The sequence below is a fragment of the Ovis aries genome, chromosome 13 (genome assembly GCF_016772045.2).
Source record: "Ovis aries strain OAR_USU_Benz2616 breed Rambouillet chromosome 13, ARS-UI_Ramb_v3.0, whole genome shotgun sequence".
In the NCBI taxonomy this organism is placed as follows: Eukaryota; Metazoa; Chordata; class Mammalia; order Artiodactyla; family Bovidae; genus Ovis; species Ovis aries.
This window is the reverse complement of record NC_056066.1, coordinates 7,034,830-7,048,525: the sequence shown is the minus strand read 5'-3', so window position 1 is coordinate 7,048,525 and position 13,696 is coordinate 7,034,830. Positions and strand designations below refer to the sequence as shown.

At 38.1% G+C, this 13,696-nt stretch overlaps 1 protein-coding gene across 6 annotated transcripts in view; it reads left to right on the top strand.

Moving 5' to 3' along the window:
* Positions 1–13,696, top strand: part of TASP1 (taspase 1) — a 273,068-nt gene that overhangs the window by 24,577 nt on the left and 234,795 nt on the right. For 5 of the 6 annotated variants that reach the window (XR_006055806.1, XM_042230423.1, XM_004014161.5 and 2 more), the window contains one exon: positions 1,468–1,536. Coding sequence is in view for 4 of the 6 variants with exons in the window: in XM_042230423.1 (XP_042086357.1) it covers positions 1,468–1,536 (69 nt within the window). In the remaining 2 variants the exon portion in view is untranslated. Of the gene's footprint in view, positions 1–1,467; positions 1,537–6,707; positions 6,975–13,696 lie in introns of all 6 variants that reach the window. The other variant, XM_027976480.3, reaches the window with a different exon arrangement.

Genomic DNA, 13,696 nt, shown 5'->3' with positions numbered 1-13,696 from the left:
TCTCTCATTGCGTAGTTTGTATCGTAGCAAATTCATTGTCATTCTGAAGTTTAGCTTTGCCTGTGGACTCAGTTGTGCTTTTTTCTCATCTTTGGATTTCGAGGTTTTGCTAAATTGTTGAATGCTAAATGTGGAGGCAGGAATGGACTCGGAAGAAATATTGTTTGCTTTTATTTTGATCCTGGCTATATACTCTTGTGGGCAAACCTTCCATTACCTTTTATGCAAATAGAATGTTAATTGGACATTGCGTATCAAGTAAATAGGGGTCTTCCTCACTCTTTTCATTTATATTTATTACCATTTAAAGAAGATTATGTTTAGTTAGAGATCCAAGGTTTTTCTTATGAATGAAATCTCATAAATGGATGAGAATATTTTGTTACAGTGATTGCATTGTCTTTTAAAAAATTATAATAAAGGTAAATATTCTTTGAGCTATTTTATATTTTTAATCTTATTTTTCAAAGTGTGAAATCTTTTTGTTATCTGAAAAGAAATGGATTACCTTTATAGGAATATAGTTCTGTATATAATACATTTAGAGTGTGTAACCAGACTCCTCAGTGTATACAATAAATGAACTTCTCAAAAGTTTCCTGAGGAATAGTTCTTAGTTTTTGATCTTTTTGTTGACTAAGTTGGAGTTTCAATAATTCATTTAAAAATCAGTTTTTCTTCTCTTTCTTGCCTGTCTTATTTATACTTAAGAAGCAAGGTGATTTTGTGACCTTTACTCTCTATAGATTATATTACAAAATAATATTATATGTTTAATCTCAATGTAAAGTACCTTATAGAATCACAAATGCTGTTGTCAAAAGTATGCTTCCATCTAAAAATTCTGAAATGCTTCTGTGACTAAGTCACTGTTTTTTATAGCTGGAGTAGAGAGAGGAGCAGGGACTTCCCTGGTGGCTCAGACAGTAAAGAATCTGTCTGCAATGAGGGAGTCCTGGGTTCGATCCCTGGGTCAGGAAGTTCCTGTGGAGAAGGGAATGGCTACCCACTCCAGTATTCTTGCCTGCAGAATTCCATGGACAGGGGAGCCTGGTGGGCCTCAGTCGATGGGGTTGCAAACGGTTGGCCACAACTGACCACTTAACACACACAGGGAGAGTAGTAACGGTGGAATAAGTAATTATTAGCTTAGTCTATATAAAATACGAATTCAGATTTCAAAGTGGAATTCATATAATTTCTTAGGCTATGTGAGTTGCCCTGTGATGAATGAAGCCCTTTCACTTACTAAATTCCTTGCACTTTGTGTTTAGGTATATCATAAGTTATCCTGAATAATTGCTTACTCTAAGTAGTTTATTTCTTAAAGTATGAAATGCAACTGTAGTGATCAATTTTTGTTAACTCTAAATGTCTCTTACACTTCTTTAAGCCTTTGAAAAGCTTCTGGGTGTGTTTGAGAAGCTGTGGTTTTACAGCGAATAACCTTGCCCCTTGGTTTCATAGGCAATTGAAAAGCTACAGGCTGGTGCTCTTGCAACAGATGCAGTGACTGCAGCCCTGGTGGAGCTTGAGGTATTTCTTTTCTCTATTTGTTTCATTTAAAGTAGTTGTGAGTTTGTGTTTGTTATTCTTAAATGACATGAAACTGTTGTTTAGTCAGCCATCAATGACATGACTAGTGTTTCCCAACAGTATTAACAATGAAGAATGAAGAAGCAGTCGGTGATCTTGTTAGGTTGTCTTACTGGAGACTTCTCTGACTAATATAAAGAAGTTGGTTAAATTTCAATTTTTCCCCTGGTTTTGTGAGATTCATGAATACAAGTTACTGGTGGCTTGATACTTGAATTTCCTTAATATTTTCAGAAGAAAAATTCCTGAAGTTCACACCTTCTCAAAGTAATATATATTCTGTTGTTTAGAAAACAAAAAATTCCAACTGTCTAGAAGTATCCCAAGTTTAAGGAGAAGTTTCCTCACAAATGTATCAGTGGGATATATATATATATATATATATATATACTGAAGCTGTGCTCTGTTAGGTGTGTCTTGTCCAGTGTGATTGTTAGGTTGGTCTCCAGTTAACTGTGGGCATTGGGGAATTCAGTGAAGAGGTTCTCAAGTTTGCTGTAATCCTTGCTACTTCAGTATGAGGGTCTCTCAATTCTCTTAATGTAGACCCTGAGGATAAGTTTGTCCAGGAGATATTAAGGACTTCAGAAGCCTGACTTATTTTTCTCAAATTTTTAGAAGGTAGATTAGTGTAAGTCAGTTTAGAGGGCAGTGAGTGAATAGTTTTTTGCTTGAAAAGATTGCTAGGGGAATCAAATAAGACTTAGAGATAAAACAAAGACTTTGAGGGAGGAGGTGATAGAGAAGACTGTCTCCAGTTGACTAGATTAGGTTCCTACTAGCAGGGCACCTACTCTGACATGCCAGGCCTTGCTTTTTACCTGTGAAGATTGCCCAGAGTTTACCAAAAGTGCTAGCCTTGTTTCCCTGATTCATTGCAGAGTTGAGCTTTGGATCATGCTCTGTGGATTGTACACTCTCTTGCTAACACTTTGAGCTTGGTCCTAGGGTATGTGGTCAAGGAAGGGGAATATAGATGGTGGGCATGTAGTTTGGTGCCTGAGGCATCTGACTGGGGGCATGTGGTCCCTTTCTGTTGAGACTGATTGATCCTACACTAGCTCTGTACCACTTGGTTGCCACAAAGCGCTGGGTACCTCCTAGCCTCTCCTTGGCTCAGTTTACACATTTATGATATGAGGATGACAATTTCTACTTTACAGAGTTCTGAAGGTTAACTGACTTAGTGTATGATAATCACATAGAACAGTATGAGGCATGTGGTAAGCTACTCATAACTGTTATCAATGATGACTATTGTGAGGATATATGTGAAGTGAATATTTGTGGAAAGTTAATTATATGTTGTGGATAAAAGGGGAAAAGTGATGCCAGGAAGAAGGTTGATGTGGTTACCACCAAACTTACCTTTACTCAAAACACATACACAAAGAAAGCTTCATCTAACTTTATTCAATTATTAATTGCAAATGACTTCTTTGTGTAGAAGACAATGTCCTGAGGTTGCAGGTACATGGAGCCAGTGTGGGTCTGGGGAGAGATTAATGCATAGCTGGGTGTATACCTTAAGGGCAACTATGAATACAAAACTGAGTAAAATTAAGTTTTCCTTTTTCTTTTCATCTTAGAATAACTTTAATTTTCTCAAGTCCTACTTATGCTGACTATTTCGTTACATTTTTTTCCCCATGATGAATCAATCCTACTTTAAAAGAGTTTACTTATGTATACTTAAAAATGATTTAAAATACATTTTGGAATGAGTTACATGTGAACAAACTTTATAGTTTTGAATGATGACCTGTGGTTTTTAAGAGTGTGGATATGAAGGTTTTTTAAAAAATAAATGTGTTCTATTATTTTGATTGGACCGTGGCCTGAATGAATTTAGTGTATTTTCCTCCCTGTAATTATTAAGTTTGGGGAAGAATTTCAGTGACTTATCTTTAAAAATTCTTTTTTATGTGGAATCTTTGATTGAAATATATGTTAGTAGTTTAAAGGTTAAGGCTTCACTAACTGGAAGAATTTTCCCGAATCTTAAGGATTATGCTGGAAGTCATGTATATACGGCCTCCTACCATTGCTGTCAGCTTGCATAATTGTGATTCGTCATCTTTGAACCGGGTGGTCTTCAAATAAAGAGTTTAACTGAAGACATATTCTAATAGTTTGAATCAGTGGAAGGATATATAAAAATTGGATTCTTATATTTTCTCTACTTAGAAAAAATGAGAGTAACAATATTAAGTCCTTTCAGTCAACTGAAAAGTTCCAGAATCTCACTTATACTGTTATGTTTGAGAGTAACCACTTATCCTTACTTTTTTGGTCAATCTGTTTAGCAGAGCTGAGTTTTGTCTTAATTATCAAATAAATATGGGCAACCATCATACCTTTGTCTTTTGACTTTGGGATATACTTTTTAAATTCAAGAAAACCATACTTTTTAAACTTGCTTTTTACATTATTACTTAGGCAGGTGGCTACACTGGGTTTGAGTTCCTTGAGGGCTTTGCTAACTGTGGATTGAAATGGTTTAATGGGTTTAATGGTCCTTATTGGCCAGAAGGGATGTCTTGCCTTGTATTTTGAAAAATATGAAAATTTGCACTTACCTTAATAGTGAAAAGTACATTGACCTCAACCTGATGCCGCAGAGGGGAAAGGGAGAATGTGAAATAAAATTTATAATAAAAAACGTTGGGTTTTGGTGACCTTTATAATTTATACAGGCCACCTCAACAAATCATTTTTGAGCTTTTCTTAGAATCTTATTCCCTTGTGTGGTTTCATTTTTCTCACCCACCAAGACAGACAACTGCAAAGCACCAGAGGGCTGGGATGGTGAGTGTGTAAGTTCCTGCCTATGAAACTGACTAGCTTCTCCCTTCTGGGTTTTGGGAGGGAAGGTGGCCACTCGTATGAGAGGTGTTCTGTAGTGTGAGGGTGAAGATGAGATGTGGATGACAGTGTGCATTTGCTTGTTTTCACAATGTGGTGAAGAAAATGGAAAGGTCAGTTTTATAGATCATATTTTAATAACTTATTGTTAAAGTGATTTGGTCCCATTGTTTCATTATTCATTGTTTTTTAGAGATTCTTTTTGTAACTGATGGGAAAGTGACTCCTACCCATTGGGTAGTACACTTCTGATTTCCCTCCCAGCAGAGAAGATAAATTTGTGCAGCAACTTGATTGTCATGTCTGGGCTGTGCATTTGGAAGACAGTTGCTTTCATGCCTGCTTTTGAAATAGTTTTGGTTTGGATAGTGACAGTGGATTTTAAATTTTAGACCATAGTTTGTACATAATTTGTACATTTCACATGTACAGCTTCTGATACGAATTTTTTCTGTGAGAAAATTGGATTTAGATCTGGGTGAGTCATGATGCCTCTGCTTAAGTAAAGAGTGTTTCATAGATTCTGATAGAAAATGAGCTCATAAAATGCTTACTGAAGCGCTCTTTGCACATCAAAAAATTTCTTTTGAAAGTATTAAGATGAGGTTTAAAAAGTTCTGATAAGGAATAATAGGTGAAATATGACTTGGCAAACTGATGAGAGGTTACTTGTCGTCTTGTGAGGAAACTAATGAATCTGGCTGGCTGGGTGTATCCTTTGAGAGATTTTGGTTAATTTGTTTTGAAAACTGATTATTTTGGTAAGCAGAATACTAAGTATTAACAATAGTGATAAGTATAGCCTTTGAATTTCATATGGTGAAAGGTAAATTGTACAGGCCTCCATGTTAAAAATGTTTTGCTGAACTTAGATTATTGGACCTTGCCATCTTTTGTTGAGTTGATTCATTCTTTGTGTCTTCGTATGGTCAGAGGAGATGATACTTCATGGTCGAAGCTTGTTGATTGTCCAGATCCTTTAGCATTTAAAGAGCAGATTATATTGCTCACAGCTGTCTGCTAAAAATGGACCTTTGTCTTTGGATCTCTATATAATCCAATGTAGTACTTGCTTGTAAATCTTGGTAAATCCTTTATAGAAGTAACTTCTTATCCAGACGGCTGGTAGTTTGGGGTGCGAAGGAAAAAAAGGAGATGTTTGCATTATTGTACATTTATATGAGTATATATAATGCTTTATGCATTTATCTGACCTCTACATCCTGAGCCGTAGAGCCAGCTCTGCATGCATGCCTAAAAAGCAAGGATCTCCAGAATGTCCTCCCTGTGGTTGGTGGACCACAGCCCAAGGCTCTGTGCAGCTATAGGATTAGGCCATACGTCCTTCCTTTGGCCTTATTCTTCTAGCTGGAATTGTGTGTGTGCTTCAAAGGGAGAGAGAGCCCCAAAGGCCTGTGAGTCTTTGGGCTGCTTCGTGGTCATGAAGATGGTGTGGCTTGCTGCTGGCGCACGGGCGTATCTTGGATGGGAGGGAATACTGGGAAGGTCTGATATAACCCCCTTTCTCTCACCAAGCCTGTAGCAAATTCACTTTTAGGGTTTCTTTATGGTTAGAAGCCTAACCACACCTGCTCCCTATCCCACTTCGGTATTTAGTCTTTGTTGCAAAAACATAGCTGCTTTACTGTCATTAGTGTTTATTTTTGAGGTCAACAGTTATTTAAAATAAGTGAGCATCTCTGTTCTTCTGCACATTTTTTGTTTTGAAGAAATGATCTTCTCATAAGCAGAAGGGAGCTGAGGATTTCAGTAGTTCCTTGCTTCCTGCCCCCCCTCACTCCCCTATGGGGCTGAACACACTGGACAGATAGCTCCATGCATCTAGCTCACAGATACAACAAATGCCCTCAACTGTGTGACTGAGGACTCCAATTTTAGACCCACAACTCCCGAAAGTCTCATTTTTCTCTTCCATTGGCCATGTATTTTATTGTCTGTAGTGAGGAGTGGGGGAGGTCCTGTTTTTATGTATGTGAAGCAAGGAGTTTTGCCGTTCCTGCTTTGTAGTACTTCAAATGTTTTCATTGCGTGAAACTTGGATTTTGACTTCAGATGCTCTTTGTACCTTTATTTTTTTTCAACTTGGTTATCATTGATTATTTCGTCAAAGACTCTACTTTGCTGTCTGTTTAGCAGTATTTCCAGGGGTGCTTCAGTATTTCTGTGTATTCCATCTGATTATAGAGTCTTTATGTTTCTCTGCATTTTTTGTTTTATTTTTTGAGGTGTACACACACAGTTACACTTCATGGAGTTGCATCCAGCCAAGTGTCCATGTTCTTCTTGTGAAGAGGCAGAGAAAATCACCTCTCCCAAGAATTTCCACCTTCTGACCAAGGCATATGTGTCCTGAAGAGCTGTACACAGATGGGAGGCAACTTGTTTGCTTGTTCTGCTGCTAGAGCATTGATTTAATTAGAAGACAGGCTGTGGGTGGCCAAGTGCAGACAAAGAAGCACCAGACACAGCCCAGTTAGCCTGGGACAGTAAAAGTAAGTTACGCTCTTTCTAAAACACTTTTTTTGAGTATCGATGCTGATTCTTGCCTTTAGTAGTAAGGGGCAACTTGTAACTTACTGTTTGTGTTTACACATTAGGCGCATCTGTTCTTTTTCTAAGACCCTAGACATTAAATGTGCTCTTTAGCACAAAGTATCTGCTTAATTAAGGAAAAGCAGTGATTTTTTTTTCTTCTTTTAATTTTTTCAGAATAAAAAAGAAAACTGAATCAATGATTACATTCCAGGTTAATTTTTATACAGCATCAAAACTGTGTATTTCGACTGAGTCAAAACTTTTAAGTACAGTGCTTGTTGTGTTACAGAGCTTTTTACTGATGGGAACATGAAAACAGTTTCACCTTTTTCTAGCCATTTCTTGATGAGCTGTGTGCACCTTATCACATGAATTCATCTTGACTGAATGTGGTAGAAAATACGGTCCAAGACCAGATTTAGCAGTGTCTAAGGAGCTTGTGGACTTCCCTGGTGGCTCAGATGGTAAAGCGTCTGTCTACAATGCAGGAGACTCAGGTTTGAGCCCTGGGTTGGGAAGCTCCCCTGGAGAAGGAAATGGCAACCCAATCCAGTACTATTGCCTGGAAAATCCCATGGACAGAGGAGCCCCATAGGCTACAGTCTATGGGGTCGCAAAGAGTCGGACATGACTGAGCGACTTCACTGTCAAGGAGCTTGTAGCTTCATATATAAGTCCTTGTTTTCCTCTGGGAGTTATTACTCTCTAAGAATATGCTACATTTTAGAATTCAGTTTTGAACTACTAAAAGCTACATTTGGTAATATGATGGAATTGGTGATCATTTGTGTTTTGGTTATGAGCAGCAATTTAGACTTTTGGGTTGAGTATAAAATATCTTCCTTTAAATTAATAGAGATATTAGATTCATTGGCCCTTGCATTTATAGTACTGTGATTATTGAATCATTTTGTATGTGTGTGTGATGTGCGTGTGTGGTATGTGTGTGTGTTTGGATCTGTATGATTTGGGGACATCAATTTTATTATTTAACATCTATTGTTTTTTGCTTTTGGTAGTGAAGGGCTAGGCTTAAGAAGGTTTTTCTGTGTTCAGCAAAGTCACAGGCTGATAATCATGAAGGTCAGTCTGAAAAACTGCCTTTGATTTTAAGTTTTTAATCTGTCTCTCAAAGAGACTTTATTCAGAGTCTGGAAAGGCATGAGAAAGAAATTTGTTATATAATTTTTAGGAGTCTAATCAAGATCACGTCCTAAACCCTGCTACAAAGCAGAACAAAGCATTACTTCTGTTTCTTCCTCCCATTCATTCTCGGTATATAGCTGCCATCTAATTTTTATATATATCGCAGACTTTAACTGTTAAACTAATGAAGGATTGCACCTCATTGTAGCACAGCAAAGAGCTTAAAACTGAGTCCTAGGCATCCCAGTTGAGAGCAGTGCTTTGGCTATTCCGACTGCCAGGGAGTTCTTACTGGCAGTCATCCCCGCTCAGGGTCCAGCATCCTGCATGGTAATCACATTTCCCGGTAGTTTATGACATGCATATAATGCTGGGTATCAACACTACTGCACTTACTAGGCTTCTCAGAAAATTCCGAGTGGGGAACTTGTTTTTGTTTTCCTCTTTTGGAAGTGTGTGCAGATGTTAACATTTCCTAGTGGGCTGGACATCTTTTAAATTAAAAGCATAGTTATCAGTTCCTACTTACAAGTTAGTGGTGCTTCCTCGCCCCTCCAGTCTGCCATGTCCTCACTTCACATTTGACAGAAGGATGGTTTACATTATTATAATTTTGTGGTCTGTTAGGTTCTTTTTGAGCGATATTTTCACATTATCATCAACATGGTTGAAAGGTATTGTTGTTTAGGTTATAGGGAAGTATAAGGAGATGCCGAAGTTGGCTTTACCAGAGAAACAGCTTCGTTTGTCTTTTCTATTGTAGCTCAAGTGGAAAAGACAATTTCAGGTACCGGGTGTGCTAACCTCTTCCTGGACATCATAAAGACTCCAACTAAAACAAAGTTTAAAACTATTTCAGATGTGCAGGTCTGTTGAAGCCAATATTTTTTAGAGATTTGTGTTATGTTTGACAAGTAACTCTTTGTACCAGAATTTGGTGGCTTGCAATTAAAAAACCCATGAAAATAAACTGCTGTGATGTAATTTTTCTGCTTAATTATGTTATCTGTTTATTTGCAAATTAGGCAGATTAATAATGGAAAGAAGGTGAATACAGATGGGCAGTGCTTTTTTATTAAGATACTTTTAGTAATAAATTAGAGAAAAAACCTTGTTCTATTTTGACAGAATATTGTGTGCCGGGTCAACAAATGCTCAGATGAACAAAAGAAGTATTTGATGCATTTATTCTGACTTTCCTAGAAGAGCTTAGATGCTTCAAGAAGATCATTTAAAAGTCTTAGTTCCTGATACATAGGCTGTTGTGAGTTAGTTTTTTAAAGAAATATAAAGTATGTGTTTTTGTGTGTGTAATTGAGTAGTTAAAAAAATGAACTGTCACAGATACTCAAACTGGGTATTCAGCATAGTATATTTGACTCAACTGTTCACAGAGTGTGATGCAAACAAATGTTCTCTTAACTTACATCCAAGATGGCTAAAGTATTACTTTAACACATGTTAAAAGTGGAGCACTGTACCTCTTTGGCTAGATACAATTCCGGGCTGTCTCGGTTGAGTAATTTCCTCAGGCATTCCAACTTTGATCAACCACAGCACGAACTTTTAGCATGTCTGTAAAGCAGCCAGTCCATCTGTAAATATGTCCTGAGGTAGAGAGAAAAGAGAGAATGCCAAAAAGGAAAGAATACTTTCTGTTGTAAAGGAACAGTTACAGAATGAAAATGGAAAGTTTTTTTGTTTCCCTAGGAGCTCTTTTTAGATAATTGAGCCTCTGATGTCTAAGTATGCCCTGTGGTTCTGTATTAATGAATGAAAGATACTTCGTTTGGGCCTAGTAAAAATGCTTTCCCGACTAACTCTGCTGAAATGTAATGGTTAGAGTTCATTAATTCTTAAACTTTCCAGTCTTTATTAATGTATTTAGTATTAATTGGCCAAAAACCTAAATATAAACAAGAGCATGTATCTCAGTAAATCATGTCTTAATTGTTTATGGCTGGTATTTAGATGAAAATATTCTTATATGACCCTGTTTTAGAGAGTAATTCTCAGAACAGGCACACCACTACCGGAGTAATCTCTTTGTTTTCAACACATTAAGCAAAATAGGTTTTTCTGGGTTTTATTTTCAGTGACCTGAAAATGAATTTGCAAATATGTCTGTTGATTTCTATGGGGCTTCCCTGCTGGCTCAGATGGTAAAGAATCTGCCTGCAATGCAGGAGACCTGGGTTCGATCCCTGTGTTGGGAAGATCCCGTGGAAAAGAGAATAGCAACTCTCTCCAGTATTCTTACTTGGAGAATTCCATGAACTGAGGAGCCTGGTGGGCTACAGTTCATGGAGTCGCATAGAGTTGAACATGACTGAATGACTAATACTTTCACTTGGAGTTTTTTAGTTTGCTTTGCTCCAAATTACTAATTCCAAAGAGAATACCGTGTTTTCTTTCATCATTTTGGCAATGACAGTTCACCATTGTGTAAAGGTGTAGATGAAGTTGTCTATACTGATGGTGATCAAGATAGTCTTGAGAAAAATTTTATGATATCTCATCATTCTTGTGGATTCTGGGTAGAAAGCTTATGTCTCATTTTGGAGATGCAAACAAGCATTACAGATTCTAATTATCACAATCAGAATATACGTGGCATTTCTGACTTCTAACCTAGCTCTTAGCAAAGTACTTTGATGCAGGGTAATTAGTCTGCAGCACAGATTAAATAGTCTACTTCTGTATTTCACGGATTCAATGGACATGAGTTTGAGCACAAACTAGGAGATGGTGAAGGACAGGGAAGCCTGGCGTGCTGCAGTCCATGGGGTCGCAAAGAGTTGCATGCGACTGAGCGACTGAACAACAACTACTGTGTTTATCATTTGTAAGTAGCAAGAAGTACATATATTCAGTATTTTCAATATCCAATGAGGCATGGGAATGAAATCATGATTTGTTGTCGGGACTGGCATTTGTGTCAAAGAGCTGCTTTGCCTGAAATCTCTATTGTGGGCAAAACTGAAGACTTTGAATTTGCATCTGGAGAAGCATGAGGCCTTATTAACCTTTACAAAGTGAGGGTCCAGAAGAGATGGTTTACAGATGTATCTTGATTGTTCCATAGACTAGTTCTTAAAAACTGGAATTTGTTGCAAACATTTAAAATCGGGAGACTCATAAAAATCTGGATTTCTGATTTCTTTTGAAAGAAAAATGAGATCTGGTCTCATAGGACATGTATTCTTTCAGGGTTGCAGTCTACCAAAGCAGAGTGACAGCTGCCCCTTTTTCAGTATAGGAAGCTGTGTAACTAAGACTATATTTCAGCTCAAGGTACAGCTGAAAATAAGGCCTGGACAGATATGCCAACTTTTGTCTTGTTGGAAGGCCTGAGGAAATGAACTGATGGTTTAATTGGCCTAAGTTTTTTGCTCCAGGTTGCAAATTGTTACAACAGGGATTTCTACCAACAATAAGACTGGAATGAGCTTTGATTTGATTTTTTAAAATTGGAATTGGACTAAGGTATTAACTTATTACTTTGAAAATGAACTTCAAGCTAAAGACTTTTCAAAAAATTTCCCATAGAAGCAGTTTGAACCAGAACCAAAGTATTAATACATCACTCCAAAGACTTTGAGCTGGAGCTGAAGCAGGTAAAAATACTCTGTGACCTGGATAAATCCTTCATTTATTTCTAGTCCCTGAAGTAAAATATTATTTTCAGTGTTCGTAGTGAAGAATGTACCAGAAGTGACCATAAGTGCAAGCATATTACACCCAATTCTGAACCTAAAAGATAATTAGCTTCCAATCTTGATTCCACTACTTCTGGATGGAAAGCACACTCAGATAAATCACTAGTTTGTGCATAATATTTGTGGTTGCATCTGTGATGATTACCCAGAAGCCTTTGTACATCCTTTTTATCAGGGACTCAGTCACATTTTATTAATCTTTTCCTGATTCATTTCATTTCTCTCCAGTAGAGGTTGAATCCCGCTTCCCAGAGTGGTTAGCTCTTGTAGCCTCTCACGATTCAGTTTTACTTTCTTTCTCTCCACGTTCTCTGTTCTGTTGCTCATAGATACCTTTACAAACCTCTTCAATGTGGGGTTCAAGGAGAAAGTGAAGATAAGCAGTTCATCCAGGTGAGAGTTTCTCAAGGTGAGGGCCATGCTCTGACTGGATCGCATTCACTTGAGGTAGCTTGTTAAAAAAAAGAGCAGTTTCTCCCTTCGCCTTACATGACCTAAGTCAGAATCTTTGGGGATAGAACTCTGGAAATGTTCATTTTTCTGAATTAAACAAAAAAATTACTCTTGAAATAGTTGTAGGTTCACATGCAGCTGTAAGAAACAACATGGAGAGAGCCCTTGGAGCTCCGCCTACAGTGATGACTGCTTCTAGAAAAGCTGCTCTTAATCTTTTATTTTAAGACATTGCACTGTAGTGTACGTATAGAAAAGCATACATATTTATGGTACAGGAGCAGCTCCTTGAATTTTCAGAGGGAACCAGCACCCAGGTCAAGAACCACATTTGCAGCCCTTCAGAGAGCCCCTTCTGCCCCTTCCAGTCAGTTCAGTTCAATCGCTCAGTTATGTCTGACTCTTTGCGACCCCATGAATTGTAGCGCGCCAGGCCTCCCTGTCCATCACCAACTCCCGGAGTCCACCCAAACCGATGTCCATCAAGTTGGTGATGCCATCCAGCCGTCTCATCCTCTGTCGTCCCCTTCTCCTCCTGCTCCCGATCCTTCCCAGGATCAGGGTCTTTTCCAATGAGTCAGCTCTTCACATGAGGTGGCCAAAGTATTGGAGTTTCAGCTTCAGCCTCAGTCCTTCCAGTGAATATTCAGGACTAATCTCCTTTAGGATGGACTGGATGGATCTCCTTGGAGTCCAAGAGACTCTCAAGAGTCTTCTGCAACACCACTGTTCAAAAACATCAATTCTTCAGTGCTCAGGTTTCTTTATAGTCCAATTCTCGCATCCATACATGACTACTGGAAAAACCATAGCCTTGACTAGATGGACCTTTGTTGGCAAAGTCATGTCTCTGCTTTTGAATATGCTATCTAGGTTGGTCATAACTTTCCTTCCAAGGAGTAAGCGTTTCTTAATTTCATGGCTGCAAACACCATCTGCAGTGATTTTGGAGCCCCAAAATAAAGTCTGCCATCGTTTCCATTGTTTCCCCCTCTATTTACCATGAAGTGATGGGACCAGATGCTATGATCTTAGTTTTCTGAATGTTGAACTTTAGGCCAACTTTTTCACTCTCCTCTTTCACTGTCAAGAAGAGGCCTTTAGTTCCTCTTCACTTTCTGCCATAAGGGAGGTGTCATCTGCATATCTGAGGTTATGGATATTTCTCCCGGCAATCTTGATTCCAGCTTGTGCTTCTTCCAGCCCCGCGTTTCTCATGATGTTCTCTGCATAGAAGTTAAATAAGCAGAGTGACAATATACAGCCTTGACGTACTCCTTTTCCTATTTGGAACCAGTCTGTTGTTCCATATCCAGTTCTAACTGTTGGTTCCTGACTTGCATATAGGTTTCTCAAGAGGC